The 25,103-nt window shown below is 37.8% G+C and overlaps 1 protein-coding gene across 1 annotated transcript; it reads left to right on the top strand.

Annotated features, from left to right (window-relative positions):
• Positions 1 to 1,722: 1,722 nt before the first annotated feature.
• On the top strand, positions 1,723 to 23,800 carry SLC34A2 (solute carrier family 34 member 2). The gene is made up of 14 exons (XM_082261774.1): positions 1,723 to 1,954; positions 4,895 to 4,927; positions 8,082 to 8,187; positions 10,388 to 10,525; positions 10,640 to 10,768; positions 11,186 to 11,329; positions 12,002 to 12,113; positions 16,774 to 16,969; positions 17,078 to 17,164; positions 17,667 to 17,781; positions 19,054 to 19,221; positions 19,728 to 19,844; positions 19,945 to 20,069; positions 23,103 to 23,800. The coding sequence occupies exons 2-14, from the start codon at positions 4,916 to 4,918 to the stop codon at positions 23,673 to 23,675; spliced, it is 2,022 nt and encodes a 673-aa protein (XP_082117900.1). The 5' UTR covers positions 1,723 to 1,954; positions 4,895 to 4,915; the 3' UTR covers positions 23,676 to 23,800.
• Positions 23,801 to 25,103: the final 1,303 nt, after the last annotated feature.

The raw sequence follows: 25,103 nt of genomic DNA, 5'->3' as shown, positions 1-25,103 counted from the left end.
CCCACACACGTCAGTAAGCACCAGGCATACATTTAACCCCTTAATCACCAATAAAGTTAACCCTTTTCCCTGCCAGTGCCATTATTACAGTAACAGTGCATATTTATAGCACTGATTACTGTAGTAATGTCACTGGCCCCCCAAAAGTTTCAAAAATGTCAGTCAAGGGTCCGATCTGTCCGCCGCAATGTCGCAGTCCCACAAAAAAAATCGCAGATCGCCACCATTACTAGTTAAAAAAAAAAAAAAAACAATAAAAATGACATAAATTTCCCATAGTTAGTAGCTGCGATAACTTTTGCGCAAACCAATCAAAACCCGCTTACATTTTTTTTTAGGTAATTTCATATAAAAAAAATGTGAAAAATATTGTTATTTTTTCAAAATTGTCCCTCTTTTCTTGTTTATAGCGCAAAAAGTAAAAATCGCACAGGTGATAAAATACCACCAAAAGAAAGCTCTATTTGTGGGGGAAAAAAAACATACATTTAATTTGGGTACAGCTTTGCACGACCACGCAATTGTCCATTAAATAAACGCAGTGCCGAATCGCAAAATATGGCCTGGTCAGAAATGGGGTAAAATCTTCTGGTCTTAAAGCGGTTAAAAATACGCTCATTGAGAATTTTTTTGTCAAAGACGTAGCTAAATACATTTTGGCCTAAATATATGACAAAAATTTAATATATTGGATATTTTTTAACTGTCAAAGTAGAAAAATATTGTTATTTTTTCAAAATTGTTGCCATTTTTTTATTAATATCGCAAAAAATGAAAAGTGCAGAGGTGATCAAATACCACCAAAAGAAAGCTCTGTTTGTGGGGGAAAAAAAGACGTAAATTTCGTTTGGGTACGGCGTTGCATGACCGCGCAATTGTCAGTTAAAGTCGCGCAGTGCCAAGTTGAAAAAAGTGCCCTGGAGGTAAAGCAGGAAAATCCTCCGGTGGTAAAGTGGTTAAAGATGAACTACAAGAATAATCTGCAGCCAAGCAGAATTAGTTGTCAGCCCCATAGATGTCTACAGGATTATTCAGACCACCATATCGCAGCATAAGAAAAACATTTGAAAATATCTGAATAATGGAAAATAATGGAAACAAATGAGGCAAAAGTAAACCAGATTATTCCACTCACCCCACCCAGAGGCAGAGATCTTCTAACTCCGGAGCCCTTCTTTAAATGCAAAATGTTCATGAGTACCTATAAACATACCACAAACATTCATTTTCTTGTGAATTTGATCACCATTGAAAACCAATAACATGTTTATCAACATATCTTAATTTCCTGGAAATGACTTCTATTATACAGTATATTCTATTATATATCATTCTATTTTAATTCGATGATTGCTTTTTGTTACATGATTTCATCAAGGGAATCCAAAGCCCTCGCTGACTCTTTTCTACGTCTCATAACCCAGTTTTTTTTTTTTTTTGCCAGGTCCAAGGCCAGGTACCCCAGATAACATTGACATGGACAGGTAATCTCAGGTGTATTGATTTCCTTTATCTTTTCCTTGTGATGGGAGACTGGGTTCCTCAGTAGCAGTTCAGGTTATGAACAGCTCGGCATGTGTGTGTTGAGTACAGCACTAGTGTGCACATGATGAGCCAGACACCCTCCCTTCTACAGGAAAATTCTGCTGTCAGGTGCTGGATAAGCCAGCCTCCCTGGGATCAGCATGGAGCACACGCTGATAAGCCAGAGACAGAGGGAGCAAGTGACTTATCATCTCCTTGATTGAAAAGTGCTGATGGGGAAGATTGGGAGTAAGGAATCAGGTAGGGGAGGCAGTGCTAAAGGGTAAAGGGGAGGGATGCCATAGTGTGACCTGGGTGTGTAGGTACACCTCTCATCCTGTATATAAGTGCTGAAATACTTGGTACCTGCATCCCAACTTCCAGCACTTCATCTCTCCTTCCCCTGCTTCCTCTACCACGGGATCAAAAGGTAAGACATCACTTATTACAAAATTATGGTCTTTACCTGTACATGAGCATAATACTTTCATTGATTCATGTTATGAATTTATTATAGTGCTTTATTTGATGCCAGAATAATAAATAAAAGCATAGATAAAATTGTTATGAAAATCACCCATATAAAGGGTTTTTCTGTTTTTTTTTTTTTTTTTTGTATTTTTGCTTTTTTAAATGACAAACACTTCTTCAACAGCCTAAAATAATAAAATGTATTTGGAACTACAAATATAATAGCTTACATTTTTAAAGTTGATCTGTGTTCAAAAGCAGGGATATTTTCATGACGTTTTTAGAAATAGCATTGTCCCTGTTAATTTAGTCCTTTTTCATTTATTTATGTTATGAACTCCTTATGGTGCTTTATTTGATGTCAGCATATTAAACAAAGGCATAGATAAAAATGTTTTAAAATATTTTCCAGGGGCACTGCATCACTGCTACACTGTTTTAAAAGACCAAGTTGCTTTACTATATCATCTATATAAAGGTTATTTCAGTTTTTTTTTTTTAATGTCGCACACTTCTTTAACAGCACAAAAAAAAATATATATTTTGAAATAAATATATAACACTTTTATTTTTAGTTTTCAAAGTCAGGCATATGGAGAATAGTTTTTAGAAAAAGTGCTGCCCCTTGATATTAATTGTAATTTCATTGTTATGAATTTAGTATAGTGCTTCATTTAATATCCAATTAATAAAAAAAAGTAAATATAAAAATATTTTTAAATAAATTCAAGGGACGCTGCACTGCTAGTACATTGTTAAGTACTGTTCTAGAGGACCAAGAAGATCAAAGTGTTTTCCTCAGTATAAACTTCTATTAAGTTTGTGCCAAATAATTAAATAATAATCATGCTCAATACGCACATTGCAACTCAAATTTTAATGGGAAGCAAAAGCTCAAATATTAATAGTTGCCCTGCTGATAAAGCCTTGTACACATGCAACGATTGTTGGCCGTGAATTTTCGGCCAACGTCCGATCGGTGTGCATGCTATAAAAAAATCTGGTGTGCATGCTATAAAATTTTTGTTGGCCGTCAACAGAACTGCCGATTGTTCGTCAGTCAGTACAGATTTCGTCAGACAAAAATCAGATGAGCAAGACTGGGCATGCTCAGAGAAGAAAAAACACACGGAAAGTTAACCAGCACATGACATCACTTCTGAAGTTTGTTTTTGTTGGACGATAAAATTTGTGTGCAGTCTAGAGCACATTTCAACCAACACAACAACACTGGACAAAAGACGGCCAACAATCGTTGCGTGTGTACGAGGCTTAAGGGCACACAGCAATGTGTAGACAGTAGTAACTCCTAGCAAACAAACGATCAATCAAACAATTAATCAGATACAACAACTTTATTTGCTCTGACAGCTTTTACCTAATCTTGTGTTCCTATGAACAATTGTACTCTATAAATTAATAACATTAGCATTAAATACTTTCAATGTATTACTTTTATATTCAGTTATTGGGTATAATTATTTTAGGTTGATTGAAGCATGAGTAAATTTGGCTGGCACAGTGTGCTCACATTGTGTTTTGCAATTTCCACACTGTTGAGCAAATTAGTAAAAAGGATTTGAAGTGATTGTATTTAAATTGTCCCTTCCTGGCGTGAACCTGTTGCTTCATTGCATAGTAATGTTCTGTTATCTGCCCCAGTGTTCTCATTTTCCACATTCCTGATGTGCATCAGAGCAGTAGACAAGGCCACTGTTTATTTAATTCACCTATAATGTGAGCCGAAGTTTTAGTCATTCAAGTTTTTTTTTCTTACTTAAAGTTTGCTCAGTTCAAACTTTTGGGGCTCATTTAATTTCCTGCTCAGGCACAGGCAATGAAGAATGTTTAACAAGTCAAATCAATTTACTAATTTACTTTGGTTATAGACCAAAGGCAGATTTACCATCCCTGCTGATAACATTTACTGCTCCTGTAACATACTTTATGGGTATGTGACTTTATTTTTGAACAAATTAGTGTATAGGCTCTCAACATTTAAAATAATTTCCAGGAAATCTTGTCAAAGAATGGGATGACTGTAGATTACAGAAGATCAAAATATGTTTTAAGCAAGAAAATATGTCAATAGACATACAGATGTGCCCTTTGCTGACCACCTCCTCCTGAAAATGCTACTTTCTTGGCTGTCTTTTACTTTGACATTTTTTGAGTCACTTACCTGAAAGTACTTGTTACAGGTCAATGAAAATAGTGATGCCTGAGGATAATTATGACATCAAGACAACTAGTATATTCAAAAAGTGGTCTACAATGTCATCCCTATAATTGACTCCAATGGATTTTGATCTAAATGTCCACATTTTAACAGATTAAACATAAAGGGATTTTTTTTTTCATGCCCTTCTTACAAGCTAAAAACATCTACTGAAAGCAGCTTTCATCTGGCCCCCAGCTATCTATTTCTTCAGGAACACTTGTTTAGCTTTACTGACATGGACAAGCCTGGCATAGAAGCAGTAAAGTGCTGGGGGGGGGGGGTATAAATACCTCTAGAGAACGCCTTGTCTCAGACAGGTAAGGTGGGATATGATGAGGTCACTTTTACTTCGAAAGCCATGATTAGTAAAAACTAAAAAAACAATGTTTAAAAAAATGAATGTAATTAAGGTAGTTCTTCAAATACGAGGGTTCCCAATTTTTAAATGATGGAACCAAGACTGGAACTGGGATTGCACATTTAGCAGCAGAACTAGTGATAAATCAAGAAATTAGACTGGGAAAGAAACAAGAGGTAATGTCTAAGCCAAAAGGAAATGTCAGGTTACTTTTTATAGGTATTTTTGAAAATCTTACTTAGACTTACAAAATGATAAAGCTTATGTAATTTCATTATATATATTCCACGTTTATTTAATTTATACTAATTGCCTTCCAGTACTTGACTCCAGCCATAAACATGGATAAGAAGGTACTTTGGAGTTTAATGGTGAAGGATAGAGCTCTGTTTTGCAGAGGGCATTGCTTTTATTGCTAGAGTTTGCTCTGCTTCTCTATGGTGAAGGGGCTATGGTGTATGTATATAGGAAGCTCCGCACAAGGGCTAAATTGCTCAGGTGAATATTGTCTTAAAAGGAAGCTTCACTTGCTATGCTGGTGCAGTGGTGTTGTTCATTTTTATATGTTGTGGTCTTATAATCTTTGTATGTTTAAATGCTTAAAAAAAATTACATAGGGTGAATAATCGGCCATAACATTAACAATATTCTCAGAGAGTTAAAGTATACCGGTCTTATAATACTTTAAGGTTAAAACCCAATAACAAAAACTAATTTGGAGGGTAAGAAACTATTGCAACATTTGGGGTACAAAAAAAGAGATTGATTTATTTGATTTCACTGGTGTCAAGTCTGGAAAACTTGAAGAGCCAAGCACAAGAAAAAAAAAAATATTGGCCATATATATATATATATATATACTCATATCCCCCAATACGTATTATATATGGGTCAACAGCAAGCAGGGGTCCTCAGTGACCACCAAAACAAAAATCAGAAGAGTTGCAGCACAGAGAGCCTAATTTATTGTCCGTGAATTGAAGCAATGTTTCAATCATGCTTGCCCTTTGATACTGAAACTTATGTAACCATTTAGCAATTAAAAGCCATAGTTGTAACATGCACATGCACAGCAATTCTAACAACCTTATTCTTCAGTACCTAGGCAATATACAAAGTGTAGGAACCCCTAGCAGACATTTAGAAATTGTGTCTGAGCAGGTATAATTAATATATATTATACAAATGTGAGGGTTTCCTTTGGTTTGCTGAAGTTTTTTTTTTTCATCGCGTTTTTATGTTTTTTGCATTGTTTTTATAAAGGATCTCCTCTCTGCTCTATAAATTCTCAAAACCCAGAAGTGATGTTGGTACTCCCACTCCCATGAAACTTCCACTCCCATCTATTTTATAGTGATCACCTGAATGTAATAAGAGTTGTTGTCCAACCCAAACAATTAACTACTCACGTTTTACACCCAATATCTTGACTTGCACAGTGATTTATTGCATGGAGTACAGTAAATGTTCCCATGTACTCCTGCAAGGTGCTATAATTGTATGCCAGGTAAAAAAGAGTGGAGGTGGAGATGGTAATTATAAAAAAGTGAACCGGCAGGTTGAGTAGGATTGACTTGTTGGAAATGGCGCAGGATAAACATCGATGACAGAAAAGATTCAGTGTATGATTTTATAGGCAGGTCTTGGCATTGTCCTCTATACATTTCCCTCCCTTGTTTGGAAAATCTGAGATCATAGGATATAGGTTGTAGAACAATACATGCAATGAGCATAGTGACTGCAGCACGAGACTCAGTTAGGGTTATTTACTAAAACTGGAGTGTCCAAAATCTGGTGCAGCTCTGCATAGAAACCAGTCAGCTTCCAGGTATTTTTTTTAAACCTTAACGGAACAAGCTGAAGTTAGAAGCTGATTGGCTACCATGCACAGCTGCACCAGATTTTGCACTCTCCAGTTTTATTAAATCAACCCCAGTATCATTATCTGAATAGGCCATAGACCTCAGAAGCATGTCACTCTTGTTTTGTATTTTTATCTTCTCATTCATTTGACTAAATTTAGATTATGTGCCTTGCTTTCGAATTTACTTTACTATTGCCTTTTCTATGAGCACGCAAGAGCTTGTGTCCATACTTCACCTTCTATGTAATAAATAGGTGTATGTCGTGTATTTATGAAAATGCATTTTGTTTTTTTGACCAGTATGCTTACATATAGACAAAGATATGTGGCAGCTCCCTAAATCTGGATATGTGTGCATTAGAAGCTGGTCTTTAATGCTGATGTCCTGAACAGTTATGCAGTTCACCAGATTTCTCCAAAAAAGAACACTTTATAGAACCTAATTTCTGACATGAAGGAACATTATTAATAAACATACATCTGGCCAACAATCCCTTTCTTTTTCTCCATAAAAACAGGAGAAATTGCTGCTTAGTTGTGCAAAGATGTTTCCGCATCATAGAATCTCGCCATGCAGTCCTTATGCAGTATTCCAGGTGCTCAGAAGTTCTCAGTATTGCTTGTCTAGTCAAATTTTACACTGCACAGTCTGGAGAAGAGATGCTTGGGTCTGTGACATAGCTTGTTTTTAGGGTGTGTGTGACCACCCTCAATAGGGAATGTTTGTGAACTTTACTAGTTCACACATTCTTGATGATGAACTGTCTATTGAAGTTCTAATGCAAAAGAAAATCAGATTAAAAATAAAGTCACTGATCAATACATGGGAGTTCTACAGCATATTCTTGTCCCTTGTTTCCTAAAACACATACTGATAGCTCATGGGCTGTTGTGAAAGACACAGTGGCACCAGGAACACTGTGTGACAAGTCAATAAATCAGGACACTCTATAGCTCATTGTGTGTAAAGAACTCATTAACTTTTTAATACAAAGTCTTCTTTGAGAGAATCCAACCATTGTATTATGGCCATCACATTACCTGAAGTACTTTAGAAGTCTGTTCCAGTAAAACAAACACAAATACAAGCATCACTGGGAATTTCAGAATTAGATTTTGGGAGGAAATTACTCCCTCTGAAATTCCCCTCTTTGGGTCTCAGTTTGAATACAAAAGTGCAAAATCATTGTATGCGTAAAAAAAGTAAGTAAAGTAAACATTTGAAAAAATATGGTAGAGATATGGAAAGCAAAGCAGCACATTGGACACAGAAATATTCCACTTTATGCAGAGATTTGGTTACTACCTACAATGGTTGGATTCCATACTTTAAGGAGGAAAGAGTCTTCGTTGTGTTAAATGTTAATGCGCAACAAGCATGTACAACAACCAATCACAATGCAACTAAAATTGTTCTGCCAGCTGCATACTAATAGGTGGAGAAATGCTTTTGGGTTATGTGGTATCGGTTGTTTGCACACCATTATTGCTTGGATGCTGCTTTATTGGATAAACTTATTGATGGTGAACAGGATCTTTGACAAAAGCTGCTGGGTCGCTGCCTTCTACTGATAGAAAGTTTGTATGTTTTTGATCTAAAAACTCCTGCCAGCATTTTCACTTGTAAACTGTATTGTTTCCAGAAAATGGCTCCCCTTCCGGAATTCCAGAACCATATTGCTGATGATCTGGAAGATGTCAAAAAACACACGGATATGTCCCTTAATGGCAGTACATTCCCTCCACCTGGTAAGTACCTCCAACAAAGTGGTGTGTTAAGGCCCGTACACACGTACCGATCGTCGGCATACAAACGTCGGCGGACGAAAGATCTGCCGATTGTACGCGTGTTAGTATGGTGCCTCCGACAGCTGTCTGCGCACAATCCGCGGACAAAAGTCTTTCTTGCAAACATGAAAATTTTTGTCTGCGGACACCAGAACGGACGATTGTTCGCCTGTCAGTACAGAATTCGGCCGACAGACCGCAGATTTGCAAGACTGGGCATGCTCAGAAAATTAAAAACACAGGGAAAGTTAACCATTACATGACATCACTTCTGCAGTCAGCTGAAGTCTGCAGACAAAATTCTTGTGCTGTCCTTGTGCTGTCTTTGCACTTTTCAACAGACACCGACATCCCGGGGAGAAAAGACGAACATTTGTATGCCGACGATCGGTACGTGTGTACGGGGCTTTAAAGAAGAAATCTAGTTTAAACAAACCTTTCTGGGAAATCCAATGACTAGGCCATTTTGATTTTTAAATATAACCTTAAAGAGCTAATAAAATATTCAAGAGTTACTTAATTCCTCCATTGCACAGCAGGCCCTCAAGCAATGATTTTTTGTTTTGTTTTTGTTTTTTCATAGAATTAGTTGCTGTTTTTCTAAAACTAAACTACACCAAGGTTATGTTTTATGGTCATGTTAGAGACAAATCTTTCTTGGCAGATTCCTATTATGTCAGATAGACTAAAATATATCTTCATAACATAAGAGAGCTACTTAAACCTTTCATGATCATAAGTACAAATCTATCTATATTGGCATAAATCAAAGAAATAGCCAGGATATTGCAATCTGTCAGTGTATAAAGCCTTGTTGATTGTACTTCTTTAATTACTTTACCCTCAATCTTTCTCTTTTTTTTTTTTTTGTATATAAAGATGCAAGGAACTTATTGGTTTATGTTATTGGCCATTCTATTTTCAAGGGGTTCATTAAGAGTCAGCATTAGGGAATTAAGGTCGGGAAATGTGCTGCATTTGGGAAGTGCCCCAGCCCATGACCTGAATCTTATCTCAGTTTCTTTAGTTCTAGAAGTTCTCTTAAACTTTACATACTGTATTAATTTAAAAATATTAGTATTTGCTCTTATATAAGGCATCAGTTGGTTCTAGAAGTAGATGATAATGTATTTTTCAGGCAACATCAGAGAACGTTTTTTTTTTAGCAATTTTTGTGTTACATTATTTGCTAAAAAACTATTTTATTTATTGTTTTCATTTTCAGTGGGTATATACTTTGAAGAATAATTCTAGGCATGGCTATATTTTATATAGTTTCATTGGTCCAGCTTGCATTATACCATACCTGGCCGATGCCCCTGAAGCTGAAAATCACTGAAGTAGACACCTCTGCTTCCAGGTCCCTTACACAGGAGGCGGGCTGGTCCGCACAGGCACTATTTAGGGAATGCTATGCATTTTCTGAATGAATGCAAAGCCTTCTCTGATTGGATGAGGTAGGGTGATGACTCTCCACCTGATCCTATCAGAGAATGCTTTGCATTTATTCAGAAAATGCAAAGCATTTTATAAATGGCGCTTTTGCCGAGCAGCCAACCTCCGGTCAGAACGCATTAGGCCAGTCATTCAGCACAGGATCCAGAAGCAAGTGGAGATAAGTGGAGTAGTGGGTATCTACTTCAGTGATTTCCAGCTTCAAGGGGCATCAGGTATAATATGCATAGTTACATTGGTCCTAGCTGGACCAATGTAACTATGTATAAAATATCTATACCTGAAATGTATCTTAAAAGTGTATTTCACATTTGCAGCTGAATTGGGATAACACCGACTTTATGTTTATTTTACCTATCCATTCACATGGCATAACAGAAATGTTTAAAAATTGCTGCTTAACTTTTTACTTACTTTAAAATCCTATCTAGATTTCCCCTTCTATGTAATGTTAAGGCTATGTACAAGTAATGGACAAATACAGCCATCCCATGTACATATATAAAATATATAATTTAACGTCATTATATAAATAGGATTTTTTTAAAACATTACTATGCACTGATAAAATGATAATGATAATAATACGAATTGATAAGATAAATGATCGCATTAGTTACTGGATCCAACAGAAAACAAAGCTTTTAAAATGTAGGTTCACACAATGGTATTGTTCTTGACATATACTTATTCATATGTTTTTCAGACAATACTAGTTTAGCTTCTGCAGACTTGCCACCAAGTTACTCCGCTGTGGTACTTGGCCAAGATGTATCTGAAAAAGAAAAGGAGTTTGATCCATGGGACATGCCGGAACTTAAAAGTACCGGACCAAAGTGGTCAGGTAGGTGTGCCAGAGCCTTTGCTATTATTTCTCTGATTGTTATAGCACAGATCTTGGTGAAGACTGTGCTTCTTTCACTGTGGTTAACAAACTAAGTGTCTTCTTGTTTTTTAGAAATGACCACAAAACAACGAGTCTTGTCTGTTCTAAAGGCGATCGCTCGGTTTATCCTCTTACTGGGATTGTTGTACTTCTTTGTGTGTTCACTAGATGTGTTAAGCTCTGCCTTTCAGTTGGTTGGCGGTAAGTGAGTAATACTTTATTCTTAATATTTGCAGCATGCTATAATACAAAGGTCATCCTAATACAGATCTAAAGAGGGTAGAAGGGGGGTAAAAGTGGGAGGGGGGCTGAGAGTATTTTCTCTCATTGCTGCTCTTCCAGAGTTGCATTCAGTGCACTGGGAATTACTTCATAATTTCCAGTGCACATAGACTAAGGGACTGGTAAACTGCACTATGTGAAATGGTTCAGGAGTTTAAGCAAGTTTGTATATGGTACTAGATGAAGGGCTGAAAGAGCTCCTCCATAAGATGGTCATACTCTTCATGTTAGATTTTTTAGTTAGGTTACACTCTGGAGATTTTGATTGGACTAGGATTGTAATGTTTATTGCAATAACCAACAAACTAATTCATTCATTTAATTGATTTATTTTAGGCAAAGCTGCAGGAGAGATTTTCAAGAACCACTCTGTTCTCTCCAATCCTGTTGCTGGACTGGTTATTGGTGTCCTGGTGACTGTCCTTGTACAGAGCTCAAGTACATCCACATCTATCGTGGTCAGCATGGTGTCATCTGGACGTGAGTAGGAATTCCTAATTATAGAACATAGCTATGTGTGTTTGTCAGAACAGTTGGTTTTCTATTGTTGTAACAAAACAATTTGTCTTATTCACATTGACAATCTCCATAGTGAGAAGATTATTTATGGTACATTGACCTGGTCAATTCCAGGACAATTTAAAGTGATACGCCAGACAAACAGACACTTCAATTACATATACAGTATAGGAACTGTATGACCTACCAAAAGATTGGTTATTTATACCTGCCATTAATGTAAGGTGTACTTCTCTGTTAGTCAGGAAGAATATTCTCCTACTTTCTGGTTTAGCATTGCTTCTTAAAGCTCACTGGGCAGAGGTGATGATGTTGGTGCAATGTCCAGTGAGATGGCTGCAGATGGAGGAGTAAAACATGCTGAACCAGAAAATGTGTATCATCTACCTGGCTGTGAAGTATGTAAGTCACAAGACTGGTTGATCAGAACTTAAAATCCTTTTGGCAGGTAAAATGATTAACATATTTTTTCAACTATGAATTTAGCTCTTTGCCTGGAGTTCCACTTACTATTCATAGGCAAACAAATTGCATTAGACTGTTGTGACAAGGCACAACCATGTTGTTTTTTCCATTGTGTCCCTGATTGCACTATAAGATTAATACCAGAGTCAATATTTTCTGTTTTGGTAGTTCTAACGGTCAGAACAGCCATTCCGATCATCATGGGAGCCAACATTGGCACGTCAGTCACAAACACCATTGTTGCGCTGATGCAGTCTGGTGACCGGGATGAGTTTAGAAGGTACAGTATCTACTTCTTTTTCATGACTATGAGACTGACAATCAATTTTAAATTAACACTACTTTAGTTGACTAAAATACAACTAAAACTAAAATAATTCAGATGACTAAAATATGACTAAATCTAAAATGGCATTTAGTCAAAATTTTGCGTCGAAATTAACACTGCCTACAGAGTGTACATTAAATAAAACCTACCCTAAAATGCATTGAGGCTGCCATTTCTGGTGTCTTAAACTCTTAAGCTAGAAATTGATATCACTCACTGGGTGGCCCTGTCAGCCCTCTCTTGCTGGACATCCCTTGATCAAAATATCGAAGAAGCCGGGCAGAAAATTGTCCAATTAGATCCAGTTAGATACAGGCACTGTTCAGGTATTATGACAGCTGACAGGTCTTGCTGTCAAAATACAATGGCCACAGTGAAAGATTTGTCCATCCATGCCATATAACCTGGTTGGAGGAATCTGTTCTTTCTTTGATTCTTTCCATTCAGCTTTGCTATCTGTATGTATGGTCAGCATTGCTGATTCATTGGTTTCATTTTCTCAAATCCAGAACAAGTATACAACTTTTACTTTGACTTTGCTTGCTGCATGTCTGTTTTTGGCTAGTGATCCAAAAGGTATTGATGCCAGGCAATTAGCATTTTAAAAGTTAGTCGGCAAGAGCTGACTGGAGAGTTACCCTCAATTCATGTCTGGTGAAACGTAAGGCAGGATGTGACCTTAACCAAGCCCCCAATACCATTAAAACAGTGACAGGGATTCTAATACTAATTCTGCTCTATCCAAATATGAGCAAAAAGGTTTTGGATGGATATGCTGAAGGTTTGTGCATCACAAGGACAGATCTTTTATACCCCTTTTAGCTCTCTTGTACTATTTTTCATTATACACCTTTTGAGGTAGCAAAGCTCTCATGTTGTCACTTAAAGCGTAGCTAAACCTCAAACAAAAAAAAAACTTATATATTGCAATTTACTAATTCTTAAAAGTTGTGGCTGCATTTTTTTTTCTTTTTTCCTTTATTTTCACCTGGTGATCCGGCTAGTAGCACACTTTCTTCTTTATGGTGTATCCACTTCCCTTGTTATAGACCAGTATTATTGAGGAGGTGGAGACTCAGCTCCTGGCACAGATAGAAAGGGCTGCAAGGGCTGGGACAGTGATAATAATGGGGATTTTAACTACCTAGACATTGACTGGAGTAATGGCACTGCTGGAACAGTTAAAGGGCAAAAATGTATAAACCTATTACAAGACAATTTTATGGTGCAGTTTATTGAGGCCCCCACTAGAAATGATGCTCTGTATGACCTGTTAATCTCAAACCATGCAGAGCTTATTAATAATGTTCATATAAAAGAACATCTGGATAGCAGTGACCATAAAATGATTTAATTTAATGTTAGCTGTAAGCAAAAAACACATACAGGAAATACAAAAACACTTAACTTCAAGAGAGCAAATTTTCCAAGGATGAGGGCTGCTCTCCAGGATTTAGACTGGGAGGGAATATTAGCATCGATGAACACAGAACAGAACTGGGAATTTTTCAAAAAGACCTGTTAGTTTAACTTCTATAGTCGGTAAGATACTGGAGAGTTTAATAAAAGACCACATAGATGAGTTCTTGCTGGGAAAAAATATTTTAAGCAACAGACAGCATGGATTCATGAAAGACAGAAGTTGTCAAACAAACCTGATTTATTTTCATGATGAGGTAAGAAAAACCTTGGATAGAGGGGGTGGTTGTGGATGTAATAGACTTGGATTTTGTAAAAGTGTTTGACACAGTTCCCCACACATGGCTAATGTGTAAGGTAAAGTCTACAGGCTTGGAAAGATCAGTTTGTAATTGGATAGGGAATTGGCTAAAAGATAGAATTCAGAGAGTAGTGGTTAATGATTCTTACTCTGAATGGTCTAAAGTTATCAGTGGTGAACCCCAAGGTTCAGTGTTGGGACCCTTACTTTGTAATATATTTATAAATGATATAGGGTCTGGGATTAAAAGTACCATTTCGGTCTTTGAGGATGACACCAAGCTTTGCAGTGGTATAACTTCCTAACAGGATGTCTCCAACTTACAAGCTGACCTCAATGCACTGTTTAATTGGGCAACTATGTGGAAAATGAGGTTTAATGTTGATAAATGTAAAGTTATGCACCTAGGGGGGAAGAATATGCATGCATCATACATACTAGGCAGAGTAGAACTGGGGGAATCCATAGCGGAGAAGGATCTGGGTATTCTGGTAGATGCTAAGCTTAACAATAGCATGCAATGCCAAGCTGCTGTTTCCAAAGCAAGCAAAGTCCTTTCTTGTATTAACAGAGGCATGGACTCCAGAGAGAGAGAGAGAGATAATTTGCCCCTGTACAAATCATTAGTAAGACCTCATCTGAAATATGCAGTTTAGTTTTGGGCACCAGTTCTTTAAAAAGATATCGGGGAACTGGAGAAAGTGCAGAGAAGGGAAACCAAACTGATAACAGGCATGGAGGAGCTCAGCTATGAGAAAAGATTAGAGGAACTGAATTTATTCTCTATTGAGATGAGGAGATTAGGGGGGGATATGATCAACATGTATAAATACTTAAGCGGTCCATATAGTGAACTTGGTGTTGAGTTATTCACTTTAAGATCATCACAGAGGACAAGGGGGCACTCTTTACGTCTAGAGGAAAACAGATTTGGTCTCCAAATACCGAAAGGTTTCTTCACTGTAAGAGCTGTGAAAATGTGGAATAGACTCCCTCCAGAGGTGCGTAAGTAATGCTGCGCCAAAGGTATATGAGTGAAAAAATGAAAAATATTCAAAATCTCATAAAGACAAATATGAATGGATCAATAAATAATCTAAAATCCCCATACAAAAACAGTGACTAAATCTTATAAATTTACATCAATAATAAATAGTAAAATGATAATGTCCTCCTCATATTGTAAATCAAAAAATCTAAATGGCGCAGCATTACTTATGGTATTCTGGTTTATTTGTGATGTGAAAGCACTGAATTCATGTAGCCATTGGCATCTTATAAGTGTTTTGATATTTTGTGATTGCGCTGATTTGATTTCTTTCTTAATACACAAATCCCTCCAGAGGTGGTTCTGGCTAGCTCACTAGATTACTTTAAAAAAGGCCTGGATCCTTTCCTAGGTGTACATAATATAAATGGGTACTAATATTTATAGGTAAAGTTTATCCAGGGAATACCCGATGGCCTCTCGGGGGATCAGAAAGGAAGTTTTTCCCCTGCTGTAGTAAATTGGATCATGCTTTGCTGGGGTTTTTTCACCTTCCTCTGGATCAACAGCGGGTATAGGATTGTGTATATGGGATTGTATGGTTGGGTTTTCTTTACTGTTTTTTGTTTTTTTATTGGTTGAGCCAGATGGACTTGTGTCTTTTTTCATCCTGACAAACTATGTAACTATGTAACCTTCGATGGAGGAGAATGGAGACAGCTTTTGAGAGTAGCATTGCCCACCTGTGAAGATAGAAGTGTTAAATGAACTAGCAGATTTAGATAAAATTGACCTACAAATTCAAGTCAAACTCCAAGCAGTTAAAGCAACATTTTTTTTTTTGCTTTTGGGGAAAATATTTTACATAAATGAATAAAAGCTGACCATTGTAAGCACCCCTGTTAGTTTAAAATGGTTTAGGTCAACCCTCTAACTGCTACTTTGGCTCGAAAAATTGGTCTTTCAAAGGACGTTAAAAAATACAGACTTACTAGCTGGGTCCTAAGGTGAAAATAAAGTTAAAAAAAATAAAACGAATGCTGTCATCACAATTAAGGACCAGTAAGCTGTATTTTATTTGTGTTTTGCGGTTTAGATTTGTTTTAATGTACCTATTCTGTCCCCTCCCTGTGTTTGCTTGCCCTCCTGGGACAGTACCACCCCTGCTTTATTCCTAAAAGTTCCTAAAAGTTTTGCAGTACAGATACATTTCTGCTTAAGATTTTATCTTTGATAACATAGAAATAAATCAATATTCAGCAACAGTGTGTCACTGATGGCTTTAGCAAATAGATTAAAATTGAAATCCATCATAAATTTGTTTAAAACCTAAAGTGGTTGTAAAGGCACAAGGTTTTTTACCTTCATGCATAGACCTTTTGTGTTTGCAGCAGCCCCCCCTAAAACTTACCTGAGCCCCCTCTCGATGTCCACGAGAGCCTTGCCTCTCCTGGGACTCACACTTCTGATTGGCATTTGGCAGCAGCGGGAGACATTGACCAGTGAGCCAGTAAGCCAATCAGGAGATGGAGGGGTTGGGGCAGAGCCATGCCTCCGTGTGTGAATAGGCACTAAGAGCCGTGGCTCGGGAGCACAACCACTAGAGCAAACTGCTTGCTGTGGGGGCACCTTGCCGGTGAAAGTAGCCTGGAGCGTCAGTGTGGGCCCTGAGAAGGAGAGGAACTGGGCTGCTCTGTGCAAAACCATTACACAGAGCAGGTAAGTAAAACATGTTTGTTATTAAAAAAAAAAAAAAAAAGAAAACAAACAAGAAATAAACAAGACTTTTAATAGCACTTTAAATTGCATAACACATATAATGTGACAGACTTCTATATTATCTGCAAATAACATGCCATAAACTGGAATTTAATGTAATAACTCTTACCTTTTCCTCCTAATAGGGCATTTGCTGGAGCTACTGTCCATGATTTCTTCAACTGGCTTTCGGTGCTGATCCTGCTACCCATTGAACTAGCATCAGGATACCTGTACCATCTCACCAATGCCATTGTGAAATCCTTCAACTTAGAGTCAGGAGAGGATGCCCCAGATATGCTGAAGGTTATTACTGAGCCTCTCACCAAAGTAATCATCCAGGTATGAATAAATTTAGGCTTTTGTCGCCTTCTTTCAGATTCCTAATGCTAATTCAACCAAAAAAAAAAAAAAACAGGTCACCCTAAATATAAAATTTCTATATTGCAGCTTGATAAGAAAGTCATACAGGAAATTGCCAATGGTGATCCGGCTGCTCAGAACAAGAGTCTGATTAAAAGAGATTGTGGAACGAAGGTAAAGTGTCTGTGATTTCAGAGATGTATCATTATGGGTAGTAGAGATAACATTCATTACATTGTCCATGGCCCAGGTGGAGACTAAACCTGAACTGTAGCCATTCAGAAAATCATATGTGATGCAGCTAGAACTATGGTTTTCCTGAAAATGGAAATTTCTTATTTTTATTATTTCCAATTTCTGTTTAAAACTGGCTCCTACCAAGCTGACTGTCTGCAGAGGGCTAATATAAGCACTCCTCTTGGGAAGGATTAAGGGAAACATACTCCACCCACTCAGTACCACCCACAATATAGAGTGTAAATGTTATGTTACCGTGGATGAGAGGTAGGAGCTTTTCTGTGGCTACACTTTTATAACTCACAGGGGCTGCTGTAGACAGCGGCCACAAATATTCTCCTGCAGTCCTAAATGGAGAAAACTATACATGAATTTAAATATAAATCTTTGTTACTCAGAGGTTATACATATGAAAATGCATGTTTGCTATTCTACACAGATGTGGGTGAATGCTTCAGTGCCGGGAATGGAAAACTGCACTTCTGGTAGATTCTGCTGGACAGATGAAAACAACGTGACATGGACAGAGATCCAAGAACAAGTCAAAGCCACTTGTAAGTACTTATTCATGTTACTAAGATCATACAGGTCAAACTGCCAGACCTTAAGCCTCGTACACACGCACCGATTGTTGGCCGTGAATTTTCGGCCAACGTCTGATCGGCCGATTGTCGGCTTGTTAGTATGATGATTCCGACAACCGACTGTGACTTTTCGGCCAAACAAAATCTGGTGTGCATGCTATAACATTTTTTGTTGGCCGTCACCACAACGGCCGATTTTTCATCAGTCAGTACAGATTTCGGCAGACAAACATCAGATGAGCAAGACTGGGCATGCTCAGAGAAGAAAAAACACACGGAAAGTTAACCAGCACATGACATCACTTCTGAAGTTGGTTGTTGTTGGCCGAGAAAATTTGTGTGCAGTCTAGAGCACATTTCAACCAACAAAACACCACTGGACAAAAGACGGCCGATCGGTCAGCCAACAATCGGTGCGTGTGTACGAGGCTTTACATGGTGTTCCTTTTCTCCTTGAAAAGCACTTTGCAAATGAAATTAGGAAAACATGGAAATAAGCGAACTGAAATACCAAGAGAAAACCTGTTAGGAGAAGCTGCCATTGCTGACCTAGAAGTGTTGGCTGCTTGCTGACCATCTTCCTCAATACTTTGAGTCACCATCCTAGAACAATGTAGATAAGAATTACTAGCTATTTTTCAACTTTCTAGGTCTGCCTACTTGTTGTGGATTGACATAAACTCCAGTCCCCTAGTATTTAGAGTATATCAGCGATGGCGGTGCCTTAATAATTTTCATAACAGGTTTAATTTAAAGGGCCACTTAGCACAAAATAAAAAAGTTACAAGAACAACAGTTATGAAAATAAAAGCACAATGAGACCACTGGCATCTATGTCTAATGTTGCTCTGTGTTACTGCAAGCAAAACTCATAAGCAAAATAATTGCTTATCATTTTCTTCTAATGAAATACTAATCTGGAAGTCTACTTTTTCTTGGAACCATTCACTTCTCAATGCACAACCTTCATTTTAATTTCTATCTAGATGTTACATTTGAAGATTCCTTGTATTTCCACCACAACCATGGATAAATATGCCTGAAAGCGCAATTAGTACAATACAAGGAGCCTCAAATCTCTGAGGCCTCACGGTTTGGCCTTGAAGGATGTTTGCGGACACTGGGTCCCTATTTGAGTGTGATGACTTACTGTATAAAAAATAAAAGACCACTGCTACCATGTATATGGATGTAGAAATTGAATAAACTAGTACATTCATTTTTCAATATTCTGTTGTTTAGGTGCACACATGTTCGCCAAGGCAAATCTCCCAGACCTGGCAGTTGGACTTATCCTTTTGGCCCTGTCACTGCTAGTGCTTTGCGTCTGTCTGATCCTAATTGTCAAGCTCCTGAATTCAATGCTGAAGGGACAAGTATCAGTAGTCATCAAGAAAGTCATTAACACTGGTAATAATACATATAATCACTTTGATTTGGTGCTTTTCCTGCTTTTCCTTTTGCCATGATGTCACCTGGCTAGAATCTGTCCCACTGGGCTCACACAGTGTATTGTGCTTGCTAACACTAGCTTCCCATTTAACTTTGTTGAACATTTCATCATATTCTGTGCATTACCAACACTACTGACTAAATCCGGCGCAACTGGTCTTAAACAATAAAGCATTATATTTTTATTCTTACACTGGTCTCTCTACTGCAAGCCTATATGACCATCAGAAAGAAAGGAGAGCTCTTCGATATTCAGAGCCTCTACACCTCCATGACACTTCCCCTAATTAGTTCCCTTGTCCTTTGTAAGCCTGTTTTTAGGGACGCAGGTATCCCCCTGCCTCACCACCACACTTTTTAGATACTTTACTAGATTGCTACAACAGCATGCTGCCCATATACATCAATATTTTAGAGTGTTAAGCACTTCATTGTGTCATAACTCATTTTTTATAATTACACAGATTTCCCTTTCCCATTCTCATGGCTGACGGGTTACTTGGCAATTTTGGTTGGAGCTGGAATGACATTCATTGTACAGAGCAGCTCTGTCTTCACATCTGCAATTACTCCACTCATTGGTATGATTCATAAATGTGCAGAAGTTTTGTATGTCTTTGGGAAAATGATGATTGGGTGGCTATTATCATTGTCTAACATTTGGCTTGTGTCACCTTGTAGGCATTGGTGTGATTAGCATAGAGAGAGCTTATCCCCTGACGCTTGGATCTAACATTGGAACAACAACAACTGCGCTATTAGCTGCCTTAGCCAGTCCTGGGGAAACCTTATACAACTCTGTGCAGGTTTGTCTTCTTAGACTTTATAATCTTCGTTTCTCACAATATGATCCATGGTGTTTAGGTTGCTTCATCTAGAAAACTAAATCAAGTATAAGATTCTTGATGAACATCATTTGGTGTATTGGTGGGGGTCCTGTGAAAAATTGAGCATTTTTGTTTTGTAAAGTTTTTTTTTTTATTAAAATGTAACACATTTCAAAAAGATTACAATGGCAGGTCCTTTCCATCCCATATGTTAAGTGTAAAATGACAACAGACTGATTTCTAATTTTAGCTGACAGAAGTCTGGCTTACAGGTTCCCATAACGGTTATTGGTTTAGCCTCTATATTTTTGACCCAAACTACATGCTGTTAAACTAAGTTTGAAGAAGAGACATTTAATCTTCAGCTGATACCTCCGTGTGGCTATACTGCTACCCCTCTAAAAAATGAACCACTGTGGCTTTCTTTTCAGAGGGCATTTGACAGACAGTAAGGAGGTGATATGTCACACCCTGGCTGCCTGCTTTAACCTTCGAAATGCTCACCCATAGCATTGCAAACACATTTATTGTATGTGGTTGAAGGACAGTTGCAGCATGGCCTTGAACGGGGCAGTATCATCTGTTGAATAGGACATGATGTTCAATTTTTCAATGGCAAAGCATCACAGCCGTTGCATGGGTACAGCTCTGAGCGGCTGCATTTCTGTTTTGAGTGCCATCTCAACCCCGCGCAACCTCGCTTTCCCTGGCAGCTCATGTGAACGAGGCCTAACTGAAATGCTAGAGAGATTTAAGACTGAACTCTGCGCAATTATTTTCTCCCCATGAAGTGGGGCTGTGCCTGCACTGCATGGGTTAACTGCTTTCTTTTTTGTCGGGGGGATGGGAGAGCTGAGATAGACTCCCCTAATCCTCTGATCCTCCCAGTGCAAGACTGGTCCCTGGGGCTCCCCCCCCCCCCACACACACACACACACGTGGTCTTGTGCAGTGGACTGTTCCTGACGTCATCACGCCCATAGACCAGCTCTGGATGTGAAGACTTTAGGAATAGTCCAAATCTGGAAATAGGGGAGTGCTGTTTTCTGCGTGATTGAAGGATCAGGTAAGTATAGGCTCTGTGTTCGCTCCTAGACAAAATGAGCAGTTAATCCATGCCTGGGGTTGGGCTTTTAGTAAGGGTTGGATGCTTTTGTTAAAAGAACAACATACAATGGGTTACCAGTGCTGACAAATAACACACATATTAACAATTTGTTGATCCAGCAATGAATCAACTACTATTAGAATGAAGGGGTATTTTTCTGTTAAAAATATTTATCCTTTACAGGGTTTCCTTGTCCTCCAGGGATCAGCAGTAAAGAGTTCACAAAATATCGCTTTCATTGTTTTAGTGAGCCATAGGTACATTTTCAAGTTTATCAGGATATCCCATGACAATATAATTGGTCCTAACAGGGATTCAACAAGTTACTAACAGGAGTTCTTTCAGTGTCAGCACATTCAAACTTTGATAAATTGAGTAAAACAAGACTTCACAATCATTCATTTTTAAGGATGATATGTTAGACATTTATTTTCCTAATACAATGACTGATTTTCAAATGTAGTGCTAACTTTACAAGGCTCTTCTTATAAATTCTGTTCTTACAATGACCTCTGAGCTAAAAAGCAGTGCACAATGCAGCACTCAAAATTACCTATAAATATCCTTTTTGGTTTTAATAAAGTGATGTTTGATTGGGTCCTATGTGTTACCATGCTTTGTTTCTTGAAGAATACTGTGATGGATTAAGTAACTAGGTACCTCTACACTTGCGGACAAAATTATTACCAAAAAAATAGTGATTCAATTATATACATAAAGCAACATGTCATAAAGCAAAGAAAGCTTGACAAATAAACAAGTAAAGTAAATTGGCCATGCTTCAAGTGAACTTAAACGAAAAAATATATATAGAAAGTGAAACACAGTGCTCAAAAGTCCCCAGTATTTGTTGTGAACAATGCAATCCAAAATATGTTTGATATCCTCCAAGACCATCCAATCTTAAGAAATCACCCGTGAATATGTGGGTCCCTTCTCCACCAACATTCACATGCACAGAACACTCACCAGATGGATTTGACCCCCATTACAGGCAGTCAAAATCAGCATAAAATCAGCATCAGCATTGTTTGGACATATACTATACTATGAGAAGCCTATCTCTCTTTTTTCATCCACACTGTACCCCAACAATCTGTACCCATATTGTCAGGCTCTTCCAGATGTTTATGGATTACTATTTATGCTGATTTTGACTACCTGTAATGGGGGGTCAAATCCATCTGGTGAGTGTTCTCTGCATGTGAATGTCGGTGGAGAAAGGACCCACATATTCACGGGTGATTTCTTAAGACTGGATGGTCTTGAAGGAGATCGAACACATTTTGAATTGCAACGTTCACAACAAATATTGGGACTTCTGAGCACTGTGTTTCACTTTCTATATATATTTTTTTGTTTATGTTCACTTGAAGCGCGGTCAATTAACTTTACTTGTTTATCTTGAAGAATACTGACTGACTGCTTGAATAATGCATATCTAAAACCAAGAAAATAATATAATATATTGCACTTTACTAATAATTAGATGCTGTGGCTGAATTAGTTTTCCCTTTTCAGGCTTCCTTAATTTTTCACCAAGTGATCCTGGCAGTAACACACCTCCTGTTCTAGGGTAAAATGCACATTCAGCGTACTGTATTCATAGAGAAATATTGTTGTCACCCGAGGTCAGGAAGTGTGTTAGGACTACAGGTCACCTCCCTCTCTTCTTCCTAACATAGAGGGGTGGTGTTCTGTAGCCCTAAGCCACTTTCTGATAACCTTGTTTGAGATAACACTGCAGAGTGCACAGGACACAGGGCAGCTCTGGAATTTCTGGCAGGATCAACAAGTATTTTATTTTGCATTCACAAAACTGAAAAGGAATCAAATATGAAATGTTGATTTAGGGTTTAAATTCACCTAAAAGTAAAATAAATGTTGTGCTTTTCTCTTTGCAGATTGCATTATGTCACTTTTTCTTCAATATATCCGGGATCCTACTTTTTTACCCCATTCCTTTCACAAGAATACCTATTAGGCTAGCTAAAGGTCTGGGAGACAAAACAGCCAGATACCGGTGGTTTGCTGTCATTTATTTGATTATGTGCTTTTTCTTGCTACCTCTATCAATATTTGGCTTGTCAATTGCTGGGTGGAAGATACTTGTGGGAGTTTGTGTCCCTATTGTGTTTTTGATAATTGTCACCATTATCATCAACGTTTTGCAAGCCAAATGTCCACGTGTGTTGCCAAACTTTCTGAAGACATGGAACTTCCTTCCCAAGTGGATGCATTCTCTAAGCCCATGGGATTCTTGGATGACCAACACTGCTCTCTTCTGTGGACGCCGTTGTTGCTGCTGCTGCAAGTGTAAATGCTGTAGTTGCTGCCAACCCAGTGAGGACGAGGAGTTGTCTCTCGACAAGTCAGAGGCCTTGGAATGTCATGAGAATGTGGTGGACTTGAGTGATGAACTGCCAAAAATCGCCAGCAAAGAACAAGGGAAGAACCTGAGCCTTACTTCCTTGTAGGATAAGTTTAAGGAAGGTCCGCCATGAGAAATGTATAGACTATCATTATACTTTCATATTTATTAATGACATGATAAAAATGACTATTTATCTCATGCTATGAGTGGCTCTGCCCATCAGAAAGTGCCTAAATAATAACCCGTATTCTCTGTTCTAAGTGAATCAAGTTCTGACTTCTATCTCTTAGCGTCTAACTAATGCTACTTAAGTGCTGCAGCCATATACTAATAATGATGTCAGACCCCTATGAACCATTGTTTATTAAATAAAAAAAGTAAATAATTGGGGAGTCTGATGAGAGAGTGACATCATAGCTATAGACCTGTGGAATAACAAGCAACTGAATGTAAATATCGCACTTTCTTAAAGATCGCTGAAAGTCTCTTAGAAATCAAAAAAGATGGTGGGTGATTAAACCCGTTAGTCTCTATCTTAAAATAAATATATATATTTTTTAATGTGAATAAAGAAGGGATCCTACATGTTTCTGTGGGAAAAGGGGAACAATCTTAAAAGGCAATGTCTAAATAGGAGTGGCACTGCCTGGTTTGCTGCTGTGTTCCTTTTGTCTTTTGCTAGCTCTTTTATTTTAAAGTCCATGCATATTTATCTACTGAAAGTCCACCGGAAAAAACTTTTTCTTTAGGTGATCACAAATACTTAAAGATCTTTATAACCAGTAGAGCTTGTCCTACATATGAGTTCCTTATCAATCAAGTCATAATAACAATAGGATTTGAGTGGTTCCATTGCTGGCAAAGGCCAGCCAGCAATGCATTGGCAAAATCATAGCCATTTCTGTTTTGCCTATTTGGTGGTGTTTTTTAAAGTCGATCTCAAGCCAATACCATCCTCAATGTGAACGTTGTTTCCCCAATGACCTAGATTTTTATTCTTTTTTTCCTGTCCAAGAGGTCACAGTTTCAGTTGTCACAGAAATGGGGGCCCTCTACGTGAGATTTCCCTCTACTCCTGTTCTCATGACAACTGTAAACATTTTAGATTTGCCATCAATTTTTGCTTTAGTGACAACTGCCTCAAGGACAGAAAGTGGTGGTGAGTCATCCAAATAGGGACTATACCAGAGATTTCAATCCTACCCTACTCTACTCAAAACTAAAACATTTTTGGCTGAAAGTCCATTTTAGGTGAAAGGCCCCACTCTGCCATTTAAAGTGGCAGAATCAATTTTTTAATGAATCTATTGGACTTATATCAGGAAGAACAAGATAAGAGAGCAGTAATAAGTTTTAAATGCTTCCTACAGAATTTATTGTGTACTGTGTACATTAAAATACTTCAGTATAGTTCTGATTATGTATATATATCCAAAAAATATTTTGAATGTAATGTTCAATGCAGGACATGTGCCTTGTATTACTTTGTATTCCCTTGGCATTGGGGTATTGCCGGGGTAAATGTAAAAAC

The sequence above is a fragment of the Pelophylax lessonae genome (assembly GCF_965119305.1).
Source record: "Pelophylax lessonae genome assembly, chromosome: 1".
Taxonomy (NCBI): domain Eukaryota; kingdom Metazoa; phylum Chordata; class Amphibia; order Anura; family Ranidae; genus Pelophylax; species Pelophylax lessonae.
This window is presented reverse-complemented; position numbering and strand designations above follow the sequence as displayed.